Source organism: Ursus arctos, unplaced genomic scaffold, assembly GCF_023065955.2.
Source record: "Ursus arctos isolate Adak ecotype North America unplaced genomic scaffold, UrsArc2.0 scaffold_12, whole genome shotgun sequence".
Taxonomy (NCBI): Eukaryota; Metazoa; Chordata; class Mammalia; order Carnivora; family Ursidae; genus Ursus; species Ursus arctos.
This window is the reverse complement of record NW_026622786.1, coordinates 65,894,047-65,915,797: the sequence shown is the minus strand read 5'-3', so window position 1 is coordinate 65,915,797 and position 21,751 is coordinate 65,894,047. Positions and strand designations below refer to the sequence as shown.

At 39.3% G+C, this 21,751-nt stretch overlaps 1 protein-coding gene across 1 annotated transcript in view; it reads right to left on the bottom strand.

Moving 5' to 3' along the window:
• The window catches only part of LOC113254217 (cytosolic carboxypeptidase 6-like), a 1,048,184-nt gene extending 1,026,730 nt beyond the window's left edge, over positions 1-21,454 (bottom strand). Inside the window, exons 1-2 of the mRNA XM_057310254.1 lie at positions 21,258-21,454; positions 20,860-21,191 (exon numbers count right to left, since the gene is read on the bottom strand). Of these exons, the coding sequence (XP_057166237.1) occupies positions 20,860-21,191; positions 21,258-21,454 (529 nt within the window). The remainder of the gene's footprint in view (positions 1-20,859; positions 21,192-21,257) is intronic.
• Positions 21,455-21,751: the final 297 nt, after the last annotated feature.

Below are 21,751 nucleotides of genomic sequence, written 5' to 3'. Positions count from 1 at the left end.
AAATGCATAGTAGGGAAATTGATGGATCATAGTGCAGTTCTGTTTTTAATGTTTTGAGGGTCCTCCAAACTGTTCTCCAGAGTAGCTGCAACAGTTTTTGTTGATTTTATTGATAGTTTCCTTTGCTGTGCAGAAGCTTTTTATCTTGATGAAATCCCAATAGCTCATTTTTGCTTTTGCTTCCTTTGCCTCTGGTGATGTGTCTAGTAAGAAATTGCTACTGCCAAAGCCAAAGAGGTTGCTGCCTGTGTTCTCCTCTAGGATTTTGATGGTTTCCTATCTCACATTTAGATCTTTCTTCCATTTTGAATTTATTTTTGTGTGTGGTGTAAGAAAGTGGTCCAGCTTCATTCTTCTGCATGTTGCTGTCCAGTTTTCCCACTACTATTGGTTGAAGAGACTGTCTTTTTTCCAACAAATATTCTTTCCCGTTTGCTGACAATTAGTTGACCATATAGTTGTGGGTCCATTCTGGGTTTTCTATTTTGTTCCACTGATCTTTGCGTCTGTTTTTGTGCCAGTTCCATACTGTCTTGATCACTATAGCTTTGTAATATAGCTTGAAGTCTGGAATCTCGCTGCCTCCAGCTTTGTTTTTTTTTTCTGGATTACTTTGGCTATTCAGGGGTTTCGTGGTTCCATATAAATCTTAAGGTTGTTTGTTCTAGTTCTGTGAAAAATGCTGGTGGTATTTTGATAGAGAGATTGCATTAAACATGTAGATTGCTTTGGGTAGTATAGACATTTTAACAATGTTTGTTCTTCCAATCCATGAGGATGGAATGTTTTCCCATTTCTTTGTGTCCTCTTAACTTCTTTCATAAAGTGTTCTATAGTTTTCAGAGTTCAGATCTTTTACCTCTTTGGTTAGGTTTATTCCTAGGTATCTTATGGGTTTTGGTGCAATTGTAAATGGGATCAATTCCTTGATTTCTTTTTCTGCTGCTTTATTATTGGTGTATAGAAGTGCAACAGATTTCTGTACATTGATTTTATATCCTGCGACTTGGCTGAATTCACATATTAGTTCTAGCAATTTTTTAGTGGAGTCTTTTGGGTTTTCTACATAGAGTGTCATGTTGTCTACAAATAGTGAACAGTTTAACTTCTTCCTTGCCAATTTGGATGCCTTTTATTTCTTTCTGTTGTCTGATTGGTGTGGCTAAGACTTCCAGTACTATGTTAAATAGTAATGGTAAGAGTTGACATCCCTGTCTTGTTTCTGACCATAGAGGAAAAGCACTCAATTTTTCCCATTGAGGATGATATTACCTGTGGGTCTTTCATATATGGCTTTTATGATGTTGAGGTATGTTTCTTCTATCCCTACTGTGTTGAGGGTTTTTATCAAGAATGGATGATCCTACTTCCCATAGAGCTGAAGCTTTGTAGCACTCTGTGATCAGTAGACTTGGTGCAAATAAGGGGTTTGTGCTGGTTTTCTCAGGGTGTGGCCTCCTGCACTGAATTTCAGGTGAACTTGCCTAGTGGAGATGCACCTGCAGGTTGGCGGGGGGGGGGGGGGGGCAGGGGGCTACGGGGCTTGGTGTAAGCAGCTCCAGCCTCCATTGGGTGGAGATATTTTGCTCACTGAAGTCAGTCAGTGTTGATGGGGGGAGAGGGAGGGCAAAGAAAATGGCATCAACAAGCTCTCTCATCCCTGGAGTAGGAAATTTGCAGCCACCACTCTTCAGCAAGCCCTCATAGAAGAGCAAACAATCACCCCTCTTGAGTCCCTGGCTTCTGGCAGATCCCTGCCTTCACCCTGCCTGCGCCTGAGCTGTCCACCTGCCAGGTAGCACAATACTCCTGTGTTTTATCTCTAGGCTCATGTCTAGATTTCAAAACTCCCAATTTTAGAGATCTCATGGCATGAACCCATGGTGGTTTTCTGGGGGAGTGTCTCACTGAGCTTTCACCATTTGCCAATTTGTCCCAGAAACTGGTCACCCAACCATTCAGTGGTTTGGAGTTTTAAGCACAGCACAGCCAAAACCCAATACCAAGGTTTGCTGCCCTCAGCTGGTCTCTCTGTTTCTATGCTAGTGAATAGGGCAGCTCAATGGCACCTGCTGGGTCTTTTGTCCCTAAAAAGGCCAAGCCACCACTCCCAAATGCATTCCAAGGAGGGGAACTGTTTCTCCCTGGCAACCCAGGGGATCCTCAGACCATACTGCCTGCTCCTGGGTCTCTGCATTCCTTCCCCACTGGAGCACCACGAAACCTACCAGGCATAACCCTGGTGATGGCACAGACCTCGAAAGCTGCAGACTTTGTGCTCCGCAGCTTATAAAAACTTGCAGTAGTCAGCCCCTCTCCTTTTCCCAGTCAGTGGTTTCAGGGACGAGTTTTCCTTGTGCAATCCCCTGTGCATACTTTCACTTTCTCTCTGTCTCTCCTTTTCTCTCTCACTCCTCTCTCCATGATCAGGGCTCCTTCCCATCTGGAGCACCGACAGTTCTCTTCTCCCCCAATTCAATTCTCCCCAGCTCCTACCTTCCACAAGGTGTCCATTTTGGTACCTTCAGTTCTACAGTTTTGTTCTCTCAGTTCTCAGATCAATTTATTGGGTATTCAAGATGATTTTATATTTAGCAGTGTTCAAGGGATGAAGCAAGTTTGGGGTCCCCCTATTCCTGTGCCATCTTAACTCTTTTCCCACACGTAAGTTATTTTTTTAATTAAATTTCCTAGCCTATTGGGGCACCTGGGTGGCTCAGTCAGTTCAGCATCTGCCTTCAGCTCAGGTCATGATCCCAGAATCCTGGCATTAAGCCCTGCATGGGGCTCCCTGCTCCACAGGGAGCCTGCTTCTCCCTCTCCCTCTGCCTGCTGCTCCCCCTGCCTGTGCTCTCTCTCTCCCTCTCTCTGTCAAATAAATAAATAAAATTTTAAATAAATAAATAAGTAAATAAATAAATTTCCTAGCCTATTTCTTTTCTTTAGCACCAAATATTCATAGCAGTCAAAGTAGTTGGCAAGAGTATGCAGCACCTCCATTTTAGACCTGAAATACCTAAGAACCAGACTTCTATTGCCCTTCCAGACAGTTCATTACCAAAAACCAATTAATGAAAAAAGAGAGAATGATAAAAAATGGAAGAAAGGAACAAACCAATGATCTAGGATTTATTCAGTAGGACAATCTCTTCTACTTAACTGAAGAAAGACAGGGGTAGACAAAGACTGTAGCAGGAAAATCAGAAAAGCTAAAGATGAAAAGATTACAGATTTTACTGTTTTAGGTTCTTTTAAAAAGAGAATGGATTAGTACACAAAAAGATAAAAAGCTTGAAAAAATCATAATCAGCAATATGAGAACATTTAGCTCGCTAGCACAGAAACAAAAGGAATTCATCTATTCCCCTGACAGTACTTTACCCTGTTTTTGAAAACCAATTTGACTGAAAATTCTAAACTTTCAAAGTATGCATTGCTCTGAGCAGACAGGAACAGAATAATGATTCTTTTGTTACTCTAGTAACAAGAAAACCCATTCTTAGTTTCAAGCGTGTAGTGTGTTTTCAAGAGTGGTTGGCAACTTTTGATAACCTAAGTGAGAAACAGCATTAAAATTAGATATGTGAAAAAAATTTTACTTACTTCATTTTGTCAGGATGACATGCACTTCAATGTAAACTTTGCTGACAACTCTTTGTCAAATTCAAACCATTTTGAAAGTAAGGATGTACAGATGAAAAGGCAAAATTTCTCCCTCTCCTTCCCCACCAAAAACAACTTGACCCCTGGGGTAATCTGGTTCACTAATTAGGTACAGCACCCATTGTCTCAGAACATACCACTTTCATACCAGATTTCAATTAAAAATATATAAAACACCTCAATTATCTATCGATATCCTTAAATGAAGTAATTCAATCAATTAAAAAATACTAATCTACTCACAGTATAAAAATCTCACAGTAAAGAAATGATATAATCAGTACAACACAACTTAAAACTAGTCCCAACTCTGGCAAATACTGATACAAAGGAAGGAAAATTCCTCTTTCTTAGGACCTTATTAAATCAGCTTCTAGGAATTAATAAAAAGATCATGATTCCCTCCTCGGAATATAGGGAAAAGCTGCTCTCATGAAGTTGAATCACTGACTACATATAATTTATACTAAATTGAAATAAAAGATCCAGGCTCCTCAGGGAAAATAATAAATATATCCAACCCCTTTATAAAATCATTGCATTCTTCATCCAGTTCCATAATATGAATGATGTTGATCTTTAAGTCAAAGGCTCCAAAATACCAATAAACCTAAACTTAGATGAGCCCTTTCAAGTCTTTTATAAGAAAATTCAAAACAATTACAATTTTTATCAGGTTCCAAAAATGTTACTAGCATTTCTCATAAGCATTGCTATTCCTGAGGTGCTACACTGGTAATGATATTAGTAAAATGAAAAATTAGAGTATGATTGCTTTGGAAGATATTTCCAATTTTAGCTAAAATTATTTAAAGTTTCATAATATATTTATGACATGAGGACTCATGTCCCATCAATTGACTGTACTCTTCCAAAAGATCAGAAAGGCTCTTTAAACATATATGAAACTGCTTATCTCATGAAAATGGAAAGCATCAATTAATCCAGTGAGTGGGTTAAGAGGATTTCTACTGTATCAGAGGTATTATCACATATACCCTCACAACACTACTGAGTAAAGGATTAGTATCACCATTTTAAAGATGAATAAAACTGAGGCTCAAAGAAGCAGTAGTTAGAATTCTAAATTTTATCTGCTTAATTCCAAAACCTATACTTTATTTACTATGTCATGTTGCATGGACAGACACCTCCAAATGAGGTTTTAGGGGTTTTCTTTAATTTTAACTTTAGTATAGTTAACATACAGTGTTATATTAGTTTTAGATGCACAATATAGTGATTCAACAATTCTACAGGGCGCCTGGGTGACTCAGTTGGTTAAGTGTCTGCCTTTGCCTCTGGTCATGATCCCAGGTCCTGGGATCAAGCCCCACAATCAGGCTCTCTGCTGTGAGGAGAGTCTGCTTCTCCCTCTTCCCCTCCTCCTTCTCATCCTCTCTCTCTCTCTCTCTCTCTCTCAAATAAATAAAATCTTTAAAAACAATTCTATACATTATTCAGTGCTCATCACAGTAAGTGTAATCTTAATCCCCTTCACTTATTTCACCCTTCACCCCACCCACCTCCCCATCAGTTTGTTCTCTATAATTAAGAGCCCACTTTTTGGTTTGTCTTTTTTTTCCCTGCTCAATTGTTTGTTTCATAAATTCCACATATGGTGAAATAATATATTTGTCTTTCATAGACTGACTTATTTCACTTAGCAGTATACTCTCTAGATCCATCCATGTTGTTGCAAATGGCAAGATTTCATTTTTAATAGCTGAGTAATGTTCCATTGTGTATATATACCACATCTTCTTTATGTGCTCATCTATTGATGGACACTTAGGTTGCTTCCATATCTTGGCTATTACAAATAATTTATTTGTAAATAAATTGCATGTATCTTTTTTTTTTAAAGGTTTTATTTATTCATTTGACAGAGAGAGGGACAGCCAGCGAGAGAGGGAACACAAGCAGGGGAAGTGGGAGAGGAAGAAGCAGGCTCCCAGCAGAGTAGCCCAATGCAGGGCTCAATCCCAGGACTCTGGGATCACACCCTGAGCTGAAGGCAGACGCTTAACGACTGAGCCACCCAGGCGCTGCTGCATATATCTTTTAAATTAGTGTTTTTGTATTCTTTGAAAAAATACCTGGCAGTGAAATTACTGGTTCATATGGTAGTTCTATTTTTAATTTTTTGAGGAAATTCCATGGTGTTTTTCACAGTAGCTGCACCAGTTTGCATTCCCACCAACAATGCACAAGAGTTCCTTTTTCTCCACATCCTTGCGATCACTTGTTGTTTCCTGTGTTTTTTATTTTAGCCATTCTGACAGGTGTGACATGATATATCCCTGTAGTTTTCATTTGTATTTCCCTGATGATGAGTGATATTGAGCATCTTTTCATGTGTCTGTGGCCATCTTTATGTCTTCTTTGAAAAAATTTCTGTCCATGTCATCTGCCCATTATTTAATTGGATGTTTTGGTTTTTTGGTGTTGAGTTGTATCAGTTCTTTATATATTTTTGATACTAACCTTTTATTGGAACAATGCAAATATCTTCCCCTGTTCAGTAGGTTGTCTTTTAGTTTTGTTATTGTTTACTGTGCTGTAGAGAAGCTTTTTATTTTGATGTAGTCCCAATAGTTTGTTTTGGATTTTGCTTCCCTTGCCTGAAGAGACATATCTAGAAAGATGTTGCTACAGCCAATGTCAAAGAAAGTACTGCCTATGCTCTCTTCTACGATTTCTATGATTTCACGTCTCACATTTAGGACTTCCATCCATTTTCAGTTTATTTACTGTGTATGGTATGAGAAAGTGGTCCAGTTTCATTCTTTTGCATGTTGCTGTCAAGTTTTCCCAACACCATTTGTTAAAGAGACTGTCTTTTTCCCATTGCATATTCTTGCCTCTTCTATCAAAACTTAATTGACCATATAATCATGGGTTTATACCTGGGCTCTCTATTCTGTTCCATTAATCTATCTGTCTATTTTTGTGCCAGTACCATACTGTTTTGATGACTACAGCTTTGTATTATATCTTATATCTCAGATTGTGTTACCTCCAGTTTTGTGTTCCTTTTTCAAAACTGCTTTGGCTATTCAGGGTCTTATGTGGTTCCATACAAATTTTAGGATTGTTGGTTCTAGTTCTGTGAAAAATGCTGTTGCTCTTTTCATGGGGATTGCATTAAATCTGTAGATTGCCTTGGGTAGTACAGACATTTTAACAGTATTTGTTCTTCCAATCCATGAGCATGGGATATCTTTCCATACGTGTCATTTTCAATTTCTTTCATCAATGTTCTATACTTTTCAGAGAACAGGTCTTTCCCCTCTTTGGTTAAGTTTATTCCTAGGTATTTTATTATTTTTAGTGCAATTATAAATGGGACTTTTTTCTTAATTTCTCTTTCTGCTACTTGATTATTAGTGTATATTAATGAAAAACATTACATTGATTTTGTATCCTGTGACCTTAGTGAATCCATTTATCAGTTCTTGACTTTTTTTGGTGGAGACTTTGAGGTTCTATATTTGTTATATCATGTCATCTGCAAATAGGAAAAGTTTTACTTCTTTCTTACCAATTTGGATGATTTTTATTCCTTCATCTTATGTGACTGTATGGGTAGAAATCCCAGCACTATGTTGAATAAAATTGATGAGAGTGGACATCCTTCTCTTGTTCCTCACCTTAGAGGGAAAAGCTCTCAGTTTTTCCCCACTGAGTATGATGTTAACTGAATTTTTTATATAAGGCCTTTATGTTGGGTCATAGTCCCTTTAAACCTACTTGTTGGGGGTTTTTATCATAAATGGATGTTGTACTTTGTCCAGTGTTTTTTCTACATATATTCAAATAATCATATGGTTTTCATCCTTTCTCTTGTTGATGTGATGTATCACATTGATTGATTTGTGAATAAAGAATCACCCTTGCATCCCAGGAATAAATGCCACTTGATAGTGGTGAATGAGTTTTTAATATATTGTTGGATTCAGTTTGCTAATATTTTGTTCAGGATTTTTGCATCTATGTTCATAAGAGACATATTGGCCTGTAGTTCTCTTTTTTGTAGTCTTTATCTGGTTTGGGATCAGGGTATTGTTGACCTCACAAAATGAATTTGGAAGCTTTTCTTCCTCTTCTACTTTTTGGAATAGTTTGAGACAAATAGGTATTAACTCTTCTTTAAATGTTTGGTAGAATGTTCATAGCAGCAATGTCCACAATAGCTAAATTGTGGAAGGAGCCGAGATGCCCTTCAACAGATCACTGGATTAAGAAGTTGTGGTCCATATATACAATGGAATATTACTCAGCTATCAGAAAGAACAAGTTCTCAACATTTGCTACAACATGGACGGCACTGGAGGAGATAATGCTAAGTGAAATAAGTCAAGCAGAGAAAGACAACTATCATATGATTTCTCTCATCTATGGAACATAAGAACTAGGATGATCGGTAGGGGAAGAAAGGGATAAAGAAAGGGGGGGTAATCAGAAGGGGGAATGAAACATGAGAGACTATGGACTATGAGAAACAAACTGAGGGCCTCAGAGGGGAGGGGGGTGGGGGAATGGGATAGACCAGTGATGGGTAGTAAGGAGGGCACGTATTGCATGGTGCACTGGGTGTTATACACAACTAATGAATCATCGAGCCTTACATCGGAAACCGGGGAGGTACTGTATGGTGACTAACGTAATATAACAAAAAATCATTAAAAAAAAAAATGTTTGGTAGAATTTGCCTGTAAAGACTTCTGGTCCTGGACTTTTGTTTTCTGAGAGATTTTTTATTACTGATTCCATTTCATAGCTGGTAATCAGTCTGTTCAAATGTTCTATTTCTTTCTCTTTTGGTTTTGGGAGGTTATACATTTCTAGGATTTCATCCATTTCTTCTAGGCTGCCCAACTTGTTGGCATATAATTTTCCATAATATTCTCTTATAATCCTTCGTATTTCTGCAATGTCAGTTGTTATTTCTCCTCTTTCATTTTCTGTTTTGAGTACTCCCTTTTTTTTGGACAAATCCAGCTAAAGGCTTATCAATTTTGTTGATCTTTTCAAAGAACCAGTTCCTGGTTTCATTGATCTGTTCTATTGTTTTTTAGTTTCATTTATTTCTCCTCTAATCTTTATTCTTTCCTTCCTTCTGTTAAATTTCAGTTTTGTTTGATCTTCTTCTTCTAAACCTTTAGGTGTAAGGTTAGGTTGTTTATTTGAGACTTTTCTAGCTTCATGAGGTAGGCTTGTATTGCTATAAACTTCCCTCTTAGAACCAATTTTGCTGTATCCCAAAGATTTGGACCATTGTGTTTGCATTTTCATTTGTCTCCATGTATTTTTTTTTTCTCTTCTTTGATTTCTTGGTTGACCCATTTACTGTTTGGTAGCAATGTTATTTAACCTCCAAGTATTTGTTTTCTTTCCAGATTTGTTTTCTTGTGATTGATTTCTAGTTTCATAGTGTTGAGGTCAGAAAAGATGCATGGTATGACTTCAATCTTTTTTAATTCCTTGAGACTTGTTTTGTGGCCTAATAAATGATCTATTCTGGAGAATATTCCATGTGCACTTGAAAAGAATGTATATTCTGCTGTTTTTGGATGGAATGTTCTGAATATATCTGTTAGATCCATCTGGTCCAATGTGTCCTTCAAAGCCACGGTTTCCTTTTTTATTTTCTGTTTGGATAATCTATCCATTGATGTAAGTAGTATATTAAAGTCCCCTACTATTATTGTATTACTACTAATTACTTCTTTTATGTTTATTATTACCTGCCTATGTATTTGTGTGCTTCCATTTTGGGTGCATATATACTCAAAATTGTTCTAGCTTCTTATCAGGTTGTTCCCTTTATGATTATACAGCATCCTTATTTGTCTCTTGTTACAGTCTTGGATTTAAAGTCTTTTTTTATATATATAAGTATTGCTACTTCAGCTTTCTTTTCACTTTCATTTGCATGATAAATGCTTTTCCATTCCTTCACTTTCAATCTGCATGTGTCTTTAGATCTGAAGTGAGTCTTGTAGGCAGCATATGATGGGTCTAGCTTTTTTCTCCATTTTGTCACCCTGTCATTTGATTGGAGCACTTAGTCCATTTACATTCAAAATAATTGTTGATAGGAATGTACTTATTGCCATTTTGTTTTGTTTTGCGTTTGTTTTTGTACTTCTTTGCTTCTTTGTTCTCTTGCTCTCTTATCTCACAATTTGGTGGCTTTCTTTAATGACACACTCAGATTCCTTTCTCTTTATTTTTTCATACCTATTATTGGTTTTTTATTTGTGTTTACCATTACATTTGTATATAACATCTTCTGCAAATAGCAGTCTAATATTAAGTTGATAGTTACTTACATTTGGACACTCTTTACTCCTTTCCCCCTCACATTTTTGGTATATGGTGTCATATACTTTATATCCTTTTATATTCTGAATCCCTTGACTGATTTTTAGAGATATACTTAATTTTATTGCTTTTTGCTTCCTACTTTTCTTACTCCTACTTTTCATTCTTTTCCTTTCCTTAGCCCTGGTCTTTCTTTCCTTTCCACTCAAAGAGTCCCCTTTAACATTTCTTCTATAGCCGTTTTAGTGGTGATAAATTCCTTTAACTTTTGTCTGGGAAACTCTATCTCTCCTATCCTGAATGATAGTGTCCTGGATAGGCTATTCTTGGCCGCAGATTTTTTTCTTTCAGCACTTTCAATATATCATGCCACTACCTTCTGGCCTGCAAAGTTTCTGACAAAAAACAGCTGATAGCCTTATGTGGTTTTCCTTGTATGTAAGTTTTGTCTTGCTGCTTTTAAAATTCTCTCTTTATCACTACTTTTTGCCATTTTAATTACTATGTGTCTTGGTGTGGACCTCCTTTGCCTGCTTTTGTTGGTGGCTCTCTGTGCCTCCTGGATCTGAATTTCTCTTTCCTTCCCCAGATTTGGGAAATTTTCAACTATTATTTCTTCAAATAAATTTTCTGCCCTTTACTCTCTTCTCTTTTAGGGATCCCTATAATGCAAGTGTTTTTATGCTTCATGGCATTGCTCAGTTCCCTGACTCTATTTTCATTTTTGTTATTTTTCTCTCTCTCCTATAGAGCTTGACTGCTTTCCAATACCCTCTCCTCCAAGTCACTGACCCATTCTTTTGCTTCTTCTAGTCTACTACTGATTCCATCTACTGTCATTTTTAATTTCAGTTATTGAGTTCTTCATCTCTGATTGGTTCTTTTTTATGCTTTCTATCTCTGTTAAGGGTCTCACTGAACTCCTCCACACTTTTCTCAAATCCAGTAAGTATTTTTATGACCATTAGTTTAAATTCTCTATTGGGCATATTACTTATCTCCATTTGGTTTAGGTCTCTTGCTGTGATTTGACCTGTTCTTTCATTTGGGATATATTGCTCTGTCTCTTCACTTTGTCTAACTCTCTGTGTCTGTTTTTATGTGTTAGGAAAGTCAGCTGTGTCTCCTGCTTGAAAGTAGTGGCCTTATAAAGAAGAGGTCCTGTACTGCCCTGCAATGCAATATCCCCTGTTCACGAGAACTTGGTGCTCACAGTTGTCTCCTATGTCTACTGCATGCACCCTGCTATTGTGGCTGAGCTATGTTTGCCTTTGGTCCAGTCATATGCAATGGCTCTCTTTGCCTTTTGTGGGCAGGGTTTGGTCCCTCTGTTTTTAGTGGGTCCCTGTGTTATTTAGAGGGGCCACCTTAGACTTGAGTTGAATCAACCAGGCATTTGCAAGATGCAGCAGCACTGAACTATACGTCACTTTCCCTCTGCCGTTCCCTGAGAAGCTTTCACTAGTAGACCAAATGTCTTCCCCCAGCCCACTGCACGGGCCACACTTAGACTGGTGTGTGTGGTTATCTTCCCCTCTTCCCAGGGCAAGAGTCACTTTGCAGTGGTGCTAGCCCCTGTTGGGGCTCTTGCACATTGCCAGACTTGTGGCACCACTCTGGATGGGCTCCAGCCAAAGGCATATTGGAGGGAGAAGATCGACCGGAGAATACAGTAGTCGGGCACACTGTACCAGCAAGGTCTGTACCACCAGTCAACTATGGGAGGGGACCTGCAGCCACTGGGGACCAAGGTAGGCAAGGTTGGAGGTAGTGACGCACATGGTATTTGCAAGGTTTGTGTGGGTCTTCTACGGAGACCTAGGCCTAGAACCAAGGCCTGGCTGGAGAGGGTGTGTCTGAAGGAGAACTCAGGAGCAGGGCATGCCATTAGCAAGTTAGATAGTGAATGATGGTGCCATGCTGGTTCCCTCAGGTGTCTGTGTCTATTCTGGAAGGTGGAGAGGGAAATGGCACCCACCAGCTCCTTTGTTCCTATAGAAGTCTCCAGCGCATGCTCTGAGATTATTAAATGAATCTCTCTCCCATATACCCCATGCATTTTTTCAAATTGCTGCTTCTATGCTGTATGTATCTCTAAGGGGCTGTATGTTCTGCTATCTTTTTAAGGGTGGGGACTCAGTTTCCTCTAGCCCTCCTGGCTCTCCCAAAGCTGAGCCCACTGACTTTTAAAGTTCCAGGTGTTAAGCCCCACCGATTGTAAGAATTCATGAAATTTGGCCCCTCTGGTTTTTGAAGCCAGATGTTATGGGGATTCATCTTCCCCATGCAAGTTCTCCATCCCTGGGGTATGGTGTGAGGATCTGTTTCTTTCCCCTCCCTGCATCTGCAGCATCCTTTCCTTCTTTCCTCCTTTAGCTCCCAACCACATCTCTACCGTTCCAACTTTCTTTCATTTGGACTCTTCTCTGCACTTAGCTCTGGGGATTCTGTTCTGCCAGGCTTCAGGTTGTTTCCTGGGTTATTTACACTCGTATGCGTGTTATCTAGTTGTGTCTGTGGGATGAAGTGAGTTTAGGGTCTTCCTACTCTGCCATCTTCCCCAGAAGTCCTCTAAATGAGGTTTTAAATGAGCTTGCACCATTCCCAATATATTAATTGTGTTTAAGTCCTATTCAACTGGGACACTTTATTTGTGAAATGTCAAAAGTTTCTCCATTTTGCCCTTCATTTCTGTTAACATCCTCAGCTTCCAATAGCCTAAGTTGAAATATGTAAACCTAAAATTTATGGATTAAAAATGTTTCCAATCATTTAGTCCACAAATATTTATTGAATGCCTACTATAGCAAGCATATGCTAATTGCTATTTTAGTCCCTACTATTCAGCACTAATTTACTCAATGAGTGCATAGAGATGCCTAAGATGAGAAACTTCATTAACCCCATATTTCTCATTACTGGATTACAGTAATCAGAAATAAATGTGCATTTTTTTGTTTCAGACATTTGTCTGAAAATTAAGATATGCATTACCTCTTTCTCAATAACTCAATTATAAAAGAAAATTTTGAGCTATTTTATGTTCTACTATGTGCCATCCCTTCCCATCAGCAAAGGCATTCATTTTATATCCAGGTTAATTAAAGCCAGGAGGCAGAGTGGAGTAGTCTCACCAGTATGGACATACAACCAGGCAAACATGGGTTGTAGTTCCAGTTCTACTGCTTAAGGGTTGTGTAGCCTTAGCTTCACCACTGAATATTTCTGAACCCCAATTTTCTCATATGTAAAACTGAGAAAATTATACCCCCTTGCAGGAATTCTGTGAGAATTAAAACAAGATATATGTAAACTACCTAAAAGAAGGGAGGAACTCTGTAAATGACAAAAGACTGGCTTACTGAAATAACTAACTTTGCTTTCCTTTCTTAAGATGTTATTTATTTATTTGAGAGACAGAGAGAGAGCATAAGCAGGGAGGGGGAGAGGGAGAGGGAGAAAGAATTTGAAGCAGACTCCACACTGAGCGCAGAGCCCAATGCAGGGCCCGATTCCATGATTGTGAGATCATAACCTGCGCCAATACCAAGAGTCAGATGCTCAACTGACTGAGCCACCCAAGAGCCCTACTAACTTTGCTTTTAAAGGACATTACTATAGTACCTGGTTATTTATCTCTCTCCATTTTAGGGCAGTATATTATTTATTGAATGGGAATCAGGAAATTTAGGTTACAGTTCTGGCTCTTCTTTTCCCTAGTTGTGCGACCCTGGTTAAGTCACTTAACTTCTAGCATTCAACATAAAGATAAAAATTCACACTTCCCTTACCATATGCTCTAATCTTACACATGTCTTTTCTATGGAAAGAATCTGGGCTTTGGAATCAGAAATACCTCCTTTCTAGCCACATAAGCCTGAACTAATCACTTAATCTCTCTTGAATACATCTATGTAATCCTGGAGTCTTTTTTTAGGTCTACTGTGAGGCAAAATGAGAAAGTAAACTACAAAGTAGCTAAAAGTATAAGATAAACTGAAGATCAAGTAATTTAGGAACCAGCATTTGTTTTGGACCTGCTCTAGCATAGATGTTATTAGATCAACCCCTCCCACCAAAGTATTCCTACTTTGAAGATTTCAGATTCTTAAATTGCTAACTGAAATGTAATCCTCCATTACTAACAAATAGAATATTTCTTAACCTAGGTTTCTGGGATGGACATTACCTCATAAAATTATTTTCAAATTTTCATGTGACTGCACACAGCATGCATTTTCATGAGAAAGAATTCATTGTCTTTTCATAACATACCCAAAGAGATCACCCCAGAAATGTTTAAGAACCAATAGAAGGAAAAAAATAAAAGGAAATACAGTCTTTAGCTCTGTTAATAGATGAGCAATACTAGCAATGTTCTGAATAAGCTTCATTCTCTCACCACACAACTTTCCTGAGTGTATGTTGCTCTCTCTGCCCTCCATTCCTGCTCTCTATTCCCAGTTCCTCTGCCTACAACCTTCACTGGGTTAATTTCTTCTTATCATTCAAGACTCAATTCATGTGTCCTTCCTCCAAACAGCTTTACAGAACTACTATTACCACCACCCCCAGGCTGTCATGAGAACTATTCTCTAGCCTCAGAATTCTGTGTACAACTCTTTTCATTGACTGGATGGTAATTTTCTAACTCTATTCTTCCTCCACTATGATGGGAGCTCTTAAAGGCAGGGACTTTGTCTAACACACCACTGAATTTCCAAGGTTGGGCACAATGCCTGGCACATAATAAATATTCAATACACATTTTTAAAGGGTTTTTTGTGGGCTTTTTGTGTGTGTGAGAGAGAGAGAGAGAGAGAGAGAGCACCTGTGTTAATGGGGCGGGGCAGTGGGAGAGGGAGAAAGAATCTAAGCAGGCTCACACCCAGAGCAAAACCCGATGCAGGGCTCAATTTCACAACCCAAGATCATGATCTGAGCCAAGATCAAGAGTCGGGTGCTTAACTGACTGAGCCACCCAGGCACCTCTCAATACATATTTTTAAATGAATAATTCTGAAAATGAATAACACAGTCCACAATATAGTGATTTCTTTCACAAAGCCATGACACAGAGATTAATATATTTCCATTAGTGACTTCTAAAATTCCTGAAAAAGTGCAGCTAACTATAATTGACGGCAGATTATTTTTCCCATTTCTTCCACCAAAACTCAGAGATTTTTTCCATAACATTGTTATAAGTCTTTATTTAGGAATTTCCAATTCTATATAAAAGTTTTTAATCCTAGGGGCACCTGGGTGGCTCAATCCGTTAAGCATCTGCCTTCAACTCAGGTCATGATGCCAGGGTCCTGGGATCAAGACCCGCATCGGGCTTTCTGCTGAGTGGGGAGCCTGCTTCTCCCGCTTCCTCTGCCTACCACTTTGCCTACTTGTGCTCTCTCTCTCTCTCTGTCGACTAAATAAATAAAATCTTTTTTTAAAAAAGTTTTTAATACTATATAAAATTCTAGGAGCCTTTTTGTGTTTTGTTATCCTTCAGTTGACATTATTCTGAAAACCTGTTTAGAGACTCAAGAGTTCACAATCAATAGTTCTCAAAAATATATGAAAAATACACTGGGTGTTATACGCAAACAATGAATCATGGAACACGACATCAAAAACTAATGAAGTACTGTATGGTGACTAACATAATAAAAACAATTATGAAAAATAAAAACATCTTTCTTTAGAGTTTAAAAAAAAGGAATTTCTTTTATGAGTCCCATTAAATAAATGCAAAATACAAAAAGTAAAAATTATCATATTCCCATATGGTGAGTAACATCAATGAATTATTGCAAGCTTTCACACTTAAAATAATATCTTATAATCAGAAAAATCAAATTCAGCTAAGGATGAAAACTTCTCTTAAATCAGTACTAAAACTAAAATTAACACCTATCCCATTGCTGAAATTTAACAATTAATAAAAAATATTCTGAAACTCTTATATAAGACTCTGCTGTTCTTAAATGACCCAAAGACAAAGCTGTGACTTTGTTAAAAATATGTATGCAAAATACTGACATCCTTCTGACCTTCTTAATAAATACAGTTCTCTAGTATCTCTCATTGAAAGTGACACTGAGACATGATACTGAAACTGAAGCCAAATGCAACATTCAGAGCTCCTTAGAAGAAACAAGTATATAAGCATCATGAAAATAAAAGGTGTTTTCTGTCCCAAACAAAAGGTATTTTCTGTCCAATACTGTACTTTTTGGATCTTTAATAAAGCTATACTTACTGATGTTACAGAAAATATATTGGTGACAAAAAAATTTAAAGTTTTAAAAATATTTCTAAAAAGGGAAAAAATTATGTAAGTCCACATTCCCTTTACCATGATTCCAAAACCCATCAATCACTAAAAACCAAATATTTTTTCGTAAGTTTGGTGCCAAAACTAATTTGTTGGCGAAACTTAACCTAAATTGACATGAAGCTATTTATAACTTTTATGCATTTAGTGTAAATGTGATATTAATGTTGTTTGATTACAGGGTACTTTCCCATACCCCATGGAGATATTATGTAATCAACAGTTTCATATGCTGTATTACTTTGCCATAATCCAAAAAAAAAATCTGAATTCTGAAATACATTCGCATCCAAGGCTGCAAATAAGGGACTGTAGACCTGGATTTCCTCTCCTCTAAAGGGTGATTTTATTAGTAAGCCTTTAGGGAAAGACAAAGACACACACACACACACACACACACACACACACGCATATACCAATTAAGCTACCATTTCTTTGGGGATTGGAGGGTGTAAGACATTATGCACTTTCCAAACCTATCTCTAATTCTTACCTGAAAAGTAGATGTTACTATCCCCAATTCACAAATAGACTTAACTATTTTGCCCAAATACTAACAGAAGGTAGAAAATATTATTCTTATTTCTAAGGCTTCTTAAAATTTCAAGATTCTGTCTATAGATGATTTCAGATACCATAAAATTATTTTTTAAAAAAAGACTCATCAATTTTACAGAGAAAGTAATTAAGGCACAGGCCATTTTAAGAGACTGCATCATTCTAAAATTTCTGGTCAGTATGGGCCTCCACAAAAGTAATAAACTTGGCAATACAGGAAAGCAATTTTACCAGGTAATTCAAACAAAAGCTTTCTTTCATGATAGTTGGAAAGGAGGGAGAAGAATCGGAGAAAATGAAACAGGTTCAATCTAGCCTGAGACTAATACTCCTACATTTAATTAACTATAAGGTTTCTTTTTTATTGTTATTCATAGTCAAATTGTTGGAGAAGAAGAAAAATTCTAAAATTCTTGTCCTCATTTTTTTTCTTGCCCTCATTTTAAAGTACATTATTTAAAAGAAACTTCCTTTTGCAAACCTGGCCTTCTTACACAGCTATCTACATGCTTGAAAAAAAAAAAAGTTTAACTGTCACTTCACACCTTTAAGAAATTTCTCAAAATCCACCTCATATAGAAACATACCCCATGACACTTAGTTCAGGTAACAATTCCCCATTCTCCTAAACTTGGTATCTGCCTTTCTTCTGATAGCAAATAAATTAAACCAATGGGGGGAAAATGTCTTAAATTCATCACCATATGTTTAAAGCTTGCTTTTATATGTAAAGTATAGGTAATACATCTTAATTTTTTATATTCAAGCTTCAGGGAAACTAAGGAAATAGCATTTATTGGGCACTTCAGATATATTAGCTCTAGTATTCACAACTACCCTGTAAATACCATCCCCATTTTAGAGATGAGGGAACTTTAGAACAGAAAATTTGAGTCCAAGGTCCTCATCTAATAAGGTATAGAAAAAGGCTTTTTTTTTTAGAAACAGGCTTTAAACAAAGATCTGAATCCCAGTTCCTTCCACATCACCTTGCTAAGATATGTTTATCTTAGAATAACATTCCCTGTGAGGGAGGAATTTTCATCATGGCTATTATTTCTTCAATATGTAGTATGTTGCAATACAAACAGAAAGCCAAATAATGAATCTGGATAATGTTAAAATAGGCCCCAAAATCCTACAATCTTACACTTATTTGCAGTTATTGAGCAAGTTGCTTAACTTCTCTGTGCCAAAACTTCTTCAAATATTAGGGATAATACTTTAGAATGCAGTTATGATGCTGAAGTAGATTAAAACACATAAAACACTTAGCTCAATATCTGGCACATAATAAACACTCCATAAACGTTAGCTATTGCTACTGAGATGAGAAATCACCAGATGGACATGTTTTGTACCAGGTGACTCCAGCCAGCAATAGCTGGACATCTAATCCAGAAACAGTCAATCCTACACTGACTTCCAATCTATGACATGATCTGGTGGGAAATGTCAATCAGTTTCTCTCTCTTGGGAATCTGAATTAAGAAACAAAAACTGCACCCATTAATAGTGATTCGGAAGTTAAATGGTTTGGCTTCTACCTTCATCAATTTTCTCTCATCAGTGTTACCAATGATGCTAAATCTGTTGCTAAATCTAGTTTTTCAGTCATCCTTTTTATATCATTTGGCAGCATTTAATCTGTTCAAGACCATTCTTCTCATTCTCTTTGGAAAGCACTGAAATAGTCAACACTTAATCCCAAGCTTCTGCTCCCCACACTCTACTCTCCCTCTAAGCAATTTGATCCACACTTATGACTTCAGTAACTATCTCCATGTTAGCTCACACTTTTCTTATGTATTCAAGTGATTGACAAGGCAGTTGAATGGATGGCTAAAAGATACGTCAGACTCCATATGTCCAAAACCAAACTCTGGATCTTCCCTTTCAAACATAACCAAGATCCCTTCCAGTGCTCCTTATCTCCATAAGTGTACCACCATCTATCCAGATGCACAAATTAGAAAATTAGAAGTATGCCTTGATATCTCCTTTTCCTTCATCCCCATCTTTCACTAAATCCTATTAATTTTACCTCTTGAATATTTTTCAATTCCTTCTCTCCATCTCCATTGCCACCTTCTAACAGGTCCACCTATGTCCACTCTTGTATCTTTTGTACTTTCCACACTGTAGCCAGTTACATTTTTCATTATTCTAATCATGCCATGCTCCTTAAAAGCCCTCAATGGCTTCCTATTGTTCCTAAAATTCCTGACCAAAATCGTATCATAGTATACAAGGCCTGCAAGATCTGTTTCAGTTTCTTTTCTCCTCCTATTGCCCTACATGCAGCCATATTTGTCTCCTTTCAGTTCCTTAAATACATCATGTGTCCTCCTACCTTAGGGTCTTTGCACATGGTTTTCCCCTGCCTTGACCACTCTTTGTCCTTCTCTTCATTTATTCAATATATCTCAGCGAAAATATTACTTCCTCAGAGAAAGTTTCTTGAACCATAGACTTTATCAGGTCATTCAGTTATTCATTTAATAAATATTTAATACTAACCTACTGTATACCACGTATGGTTCTAGACATGTGGGATTATTAAACACAACAAAGACCCTTGCCTTCATGGAGCCTATATTCTAATGGAAGAAAACAGGCAATAAACAATAAAAATAATAAGTAAATTGTATAATATGTGTAAAAGCAGTAAATCTATGGGGGATGGGGGAGGGGAGGGGAGGGGAAAAAAAAAAAGAACAAGGTAAGAGAAGAAACAGAGATACCATGAAAGAAAAAGAAATCATGCAGGTCTTGAGAGGTAACAGTCTCTCAAACCATTCTTAATAGCTTTATTCAGCTTCCAGTTCCAGTCACTATATGGTCTTAGCATAACCACTATCCCTCTTCCCCACCTCCAAGGGCTGGATAATTCAAGTGAGTCACTCTTGTAACCAAAATACCTAATCAGGACATGTATACAAGTCTGTGTATATCACTTCCATCACTCACCACCACACATATCCCCAAAGCCACTGCTTTGCTATACACACAGATACCACTTGTCTTGAAGCTTCAGTTCTTCAGTCCCCAGCCCCTTTCAGGTACAAACCCCCTCCCACATACACAAGACTGTGAAAATCCTAGCTCTCTTCTCTGACCCTGTAACTCACTTAGGTCACTACTCTCCAAGCCCAGTCAAACCCACAACGGGGTCCCCTCAGGAATAGGACCCTGGGACCCCCTTTCCGTCAGTCTCCCTACACCTTAAAGACCATCTTCCACCCACAGATATGTGGCTATGCACTCCTTTGTGATTCTGAATGACCTTCAAGATCACTGATCCCATATACACTCAAACTCAGGTTCCAGCATCCTTTGGTAAGGTTCCGAAGGACTGAGGCTCTGGGTGTCCCCTCAAGTCTCTTGTCTTTATAAGAACCCACAGGAGGATTTGTATACTTTCTCAGTGGCCAGGGGTGACCCTAAGGCACTATATTCCCCCAAAACACAAATACTCGGTGCATACCCCCCTTCCGAGGCACGGCCTGATATTAAAGTAACACTCCCCCCACACACACCTGCCTCCTCAGAGTATGAGACCCTCTCCACCAAACCATGCCCCTTTAGGGAACCCTCTTATGTTTCCACAGGACTGTGTACCCCTCTCCATGACTCAGCCTACTCCTTCGATCAGCCCCATCACAGGTGCCCCTCAGGATTGGAGTCCTGGGTTTTCCCTGGAGTCCCAGCCCTTTCTGGGCCCATGCTCACTCAGGAGTGTGCACACTCCCGCATACACCTCTGCGCCGCCGCCGGGACTCCGAGGTCCATGCCCGCCACTCAGAGCGGTATGCACCTCCTCTGACCCCTGACCCCGAGGTCACAGCCCCACCGCGCAAACACACCGGGGCACCTCCTCCGGAGTAAGGCCATGCCCAAGTCGCCTCTCCCCTCAGACCCAGGACAGCCGTGCTGCCTCAGCGCTTCCCCCCCGGTCGACTGCCCCCACAGACCTGCCTCAGGCGCCGTCTGGCTCCGCTCCGCCATTTTTTGTTGTCCCTCCGCCTCTAAGCCCACGCGAAAATCGCGGGGCAGTGGGGAGCGGGCGACGGGATCCGCGGGCTGACAGAGCTCCCTCAGGCAGACGCGGCGCGACGGTTGCCAAGGCAACGGGCGGCCCGCGTGCCGGCAGGCGGCACGAGGCGGGAAGTGGGGGCTGGGAGGCGGGCTGGGAGGGAGCGTGCGTCCGAGGCCCCGCCCCCGCGGCTCTCCAGCGCTCTTGGGTCTAGGCGCCTGCGGGGCTGGGACTCCGCCGCGCCTCTCGCCGCCACCGAACCACCGCGTCCTGGCAACTGAGCATGCTCAGCCACCTCTCGGTAGCTGGGACCAGGTTGGCTGGGATGACGCTCGCCTGCTGCCGAGGGGGTCCTTCGGCTGACCGCAGACCTGGATGGGCTGGCTTTCCTGTGGTTGGCGCTTAGTTGAGGGGGGGGGGCGCTTGAGACGCGTTTCTTGACTTCCCAGCGCGTCTACCCCTGACGTGCCTGGCCCTGGTCGAGGCGCTGGGTAACGTAAGTCTTCTACTGAAATGCACCGAAAATCAATCATTCTGTGCCCACCCCACCCCATACTCGGGTTCCTTGCCCCTCTACAACCTCACCAGCTCCCAAACCAAGAAAAGGCTTCTCTTTTGCTGCTGTATTTCTCGGTATGCTTAGGATGCCCTTTCCCATCTCTGTCCTCCCACAGTCCCCTGTGCATCCCTGGCCTAACACTGACAGCTTTATGCATTATTTACTTCTATCTTCCTTACTTAAAGGTAAGGTGAGCTCCCTGTTGCCTGGGGTTGGTCTTTTCATCTAGGTATACTCCATAATACAGCGTAGTGCTTGACCAAGGCAAGTG